Source organism: Rhincodon typus, chromosome 3 (genome assembly GCF_021869965.1).
Source record: "Rhincodon typus isolate 14 chromosome 3, sRhiTyp1.1, whole genome shotgun sequence".
NCBI classification, from domain to species: domain Eukaryota; kingdom Metazoa; phylum Chordata; class Chondrichthyes; order Orectolobiformes; family Rhincodontidae; genus Rhincodon; species Rhincodon typus.
The window spans coordinates 30287193-30291429 of record NC_063334.1 but is presented as its reverse complement, the minus strand read 5'-3'; the positions used below and the strand labels follow the sequence as shown (position 1 = coordinate 30291429).

The following is a 4237-nucleotide window of genomic DNA, read 5'->3' as shown; positions in this document are numbered from 1 at the left end:
TGAGGGAAGGTACAGGACCGGATACCCATGAACACTAATGCAGCAAATAGTTGATACCTTCAGGAAGGGAAAAGAAACAAACAGCTTCAGAAAAAACATCCAAATATCCCATCATATCTGCACCAGGTACACAAACAGTATGATGTGTTATTATCAAGAAAAAAATAACATTTAAATCGCTCTTACCAGTTTTTGGCCATAAAGCATTAACTGCAATTTCACCTTTGAATTCCTCAGCCATTCCCAGGACACACATTGACATCCCGTATTTAGCCATGGTGTAGGCTGAGGGAATGAAAGAACACATTAGCTCATTTGCATCATCTTCTGCCCCCATGTACTCGACAGAGAAGGTACGTGATCTGCATATAGCTTCATGAAGAAAATTCCTCCAGCATTACCTCTGCGACTAAAGACTGAGAAAATCACAGAAAAAGGACATACAGCTTGTTGTGTCATTGTCTTCTGCTCATTCCCCATAGCCCTGCATTATTTTCCTCTTCAAATATTTATGCAATTCCCTTTAGCAAGTTGCTCTTAAATCTGCTTCCACCATCCTCTCTGGCAACATGTCCCAGAACATCAAGTGTGGCAAAATAAAATTCTCATCTAACCAGTGTCCATTTCTAACAAATTACTTCAAATCCATCTGTATTGGTTATTGACCCTTCTGCCTCTGGCAACAATTTCCCTATAGTTGCTCTATCAAAACCCTTCATGATTTTCAATGTATTTATCAAATCTCCACTTTAGCAGCTCTGCTCTAAGGAAAATAGCCCAGCTTCTTCAGTCCATAAGAATTACACATATACGGTGCCCATGCTCACCACAGTGGTTCTTGAACCAGACTGGATTCATGTTGAGAGGAGGACTCAGGTTCAGAATGTGGCCATTCTGACTCTTTTTCAAATAAGGAATACACAATTTTGACCTGAGAAAAGATAGAGACAGAAAATGAAGTAACATGCAATGCAAAATTAAACATATCAAACTTTAAATGAAGGACATAAGAACTAGGAGCAGGAGTAGGCCGTCTGGCCCTTCGAGCCTGCTCCGCCATTCAATAAGATCATGGCTGATCTTTTCGTGGACTCAGATCCACCTACCCGCGTTCTCACCATATCCCTTAATTCCTTCATTGTTCAAAAAAAATCTACCTTTTTTTTAAAAACATTTACTGAAGTCGCGTCAACTACTTCACTGGGCAAGGAATTCCATAGATTAACAACCCTCTGGGTGAAGAAATTCCTTCACAATTCAGTCCTAAATCTGCTCCCTCTAATCTTGAGGCTATGCCCTCTTGTCCTAGCTTCACCTGCCAGTGGAAACATCCTCTCTACTTCTATCTTATCTATTCCCTTCATAATTTTATATGTTTCTATAAGATCCCCCCTCAATCTTCTGAATTCCAATGAATATAATCCCAACCTACTCAGTCTCTCCTCATAAGCCAAACCCCTCAACTCCGGAATCAACCTAGTGAACCTCCTTTGCACCCCCTCCAGTGCCAATACATCCTTTCTCAAGAAAGAACATACTGGTCTTTCAAAAGATGTGCAAATACACAAATGCACAGCTTTTAAAACAGACATGATGTAAACATTGTAGCGATTGTAATGAAGTCAGCTAGGTGGACCTCATAGAATACCAGTTCCCTGACTGGCGCTGTTAACCTGGTCCAATCAGGGAGCCGTGACTGACAGATAAGAACAGGGGTGTCAGAGGTTCTGTTTGCTCCGAGAGTTAGCGCTGTGAGAGCTGAATCAGTGTCAAGGCCTCTAAGTATAAATAAAGGGTGACTTGGTGACAGGATACCAGCTGCTGTGGAGCTAATTCACATCCAATTTTACAATAAATTATTTTTACAGTATTAGCCAATCAGCACATACTGTATTCCCTTTAGTTTGCATTTGTGGAGTACCATTCACAATCTCAGAATGCCCAAAGCACTTTACAGCAAATGAATGTTGCTTTTAAAATATTCACACGACTGCATTCTGTAACTCTCTCCCTGTAAGGGCAGTGAAAGCAGACTCACTTGTAGCTTCCAAACAGAAACCTGATAGCTCAACTGGACAGATGGAAAATGGATGATGGGCCAACTGGACTCCATTTGCACCATACCACTCTGCGATACAATGACAAATGGGCCTTTGTTGAAGTATAAATAAAGAAGATGGTTGGCTAAGACCGCCAATTATTCATTCAAAGTTTCAAATCGATGCAAGGCCATATAGTCACATCAAGCCAGTATTTATATTATGCTGAATCTCAAATTTGAGTTATTAAAACAATAATCATTCAACCTTTAGAATTCATTAAAAAAACTAGGTAGGATTCAACAAAGGCTACTCCTGGAGTACTATCATGAGCAAGTTTTCATTTTCATTCAACAGTGAAGGTCTTTAAATTCTGAAAAATGTTCTTCCTACAATAAAAAACATGCTAAAATTACATGGGATATACAAAGAGTCAGTCAGTTCCATTACCAGCACTACAGCTAAAATAGCAACTGCTTTCCATTATTATTCTTTAAGAAATAATCAATTTGCATTCATTTAATTATTTCTTCCTGCTTGCATTTCCTCTTGGCAGTGTCAGCTGTGGGTTGGTTGATAATCATATGTCTCTGAATTACAAGGTCCAGGATTCAAGTCTCACTCCAGGGCTTTGAACTTAAAATCCAGCTGACACTCCAGTGCAGTGCTAAGGAGGCATTGCACTTACAAGAGGTGCTGTCTTTTGGCCCCATCTGCTTGGTCAGGTCAATGTAAAATATCAAATAATGCTACTTCAAATATAATCAGAGGCATTTTACCAGGATCCTGGTCAACATTTATACTTCAATCAGCATCACACAAAAAATAATGTGTCAAGTCGCTCGTACATTGTGGTTTGTGGGATCTTGTGTGCAAATTGGCTGCTATGTTTCCTTCATGACAACAGTGACTACATTTCAACAGGTTTTTCACAGGCTGCAAAGCATTTAGAATTGGCTGCAAAGTGACGGGTGAAAAGTGCAATATAAATTAGGAAAAAAAACAGAAATTGCTGGAAAAGCTCAGGAGGTCTGGCAGAATCTGTGGAAAAAATGCAGAGTTAACGTTTCGGGTCAGAACTCAGAATATAAATTAGAGTCTTTTTTCCTGAAGCTATAAATGTTTAGAGAATCCTCTCTTCTGTTCACCAACAAAAAAAAAACAAAATGTCACACATCAGTGAGGGCTGAAGTGTTTTCAGAATGCTGTGTTCAATAAAAAGTGTTTTTAATGAAGTCATAAGCTCCCTCAGGAATAACATGTGATTAGAGTGAACGCCTTTATTTGTGAGACCAGCAGTTGACTGGCACAGGAGATGTTGATGGTATTACGAGGGTTACTTTCTGTCACGCTTGTAACTGGAAACATTTCAAATTCTTGAAGATCCAATGATGTTACGAATTCAATCCTAAATATTGTTTCCGTAATTATCTTAGACTTCAAAAAGCAGCAGTGAAACTGCCAAAAGTCAATGAGCACTGAATCGAATTGAATTAGCTTTAATGTCACATGTACTCACATGAGTACAGTGAAAAGTTTATCAGTTGCCACTTACGGCACCATCTGAGGTACAAACATACCTAGGTACAGATTCTTGTGTACAAATTCTTTTTTCATAGATTCCCTACAGTGGGGAAACAGGCCCTTCGGCCCAACAAGTCCACACCGACCCTTAGAGCATCCCACCCAGACCCATCCCAACCTACCTAATCTACATATCCCTCAACACTATGGGCAATTTTCCATGGCTAATCCACCTCGCCTGCACATTTTTGGATTGTGGGAGGAAACTGGAGCACCCGGAGGAAACCCACGCAGGCACAGGGAGCATGTGCAAACTCCACACAGACAATTCCCCAAGGGTGGAATCAAACCCGGGTCCCTAGTGCTGTGAGGTAGCAGTGCTAACCACTGAGCCACTGTGCAACAGAAATAAAAAGTCCAGCATTACAGATCATCAAAAGTACAGAATCATAGTAATAAATTAGAAAAGATTAAATTAAGGTGCGCATTTATATAGCACCTTTAACACTCCTATGATGTTCAAAGGTGCTTCACAGACAGAGGAGGACAGTGACTGTGAAAAATAACAGCAACAAAGTGGAAAAGTCAGCTTCAGGAAACGTTACAGTAGCCTTTGATGAGACCTGCACACAGTCTATCTACAGCATCATGCTCAGCTCTGGTGTTTCTGCTCA

General features: G+C 40.2%; 1 protein-coding gene across 1 annotated transcript in view; it reads right to left on the bottom strand.

Moving 5' to 3' along the window:
- Positions 1-966, bottom strand: part of LOC109917177 (hydroxysteroid dehydrogenase-like protein 2) — an 18755-nt gene extending 17789 nt beyond the window's left edge. The window contains exons 1-2 of the mRNA XM_048620191.1: positions 828-966; positions 187-285 (exon numbers count right to left, since the gene is read on the bottom strand). Of these exons, the coding sequence (XP_048476148.1) occupies positions 187-285; positions 828-966 (238 nt within the window). The remainder of the gene's footprint in view (positions 1-186; positions 286-827) is intronic.
- Between the last annotated feature and the right edge of the window lie 3271 nt (positions 967-4237).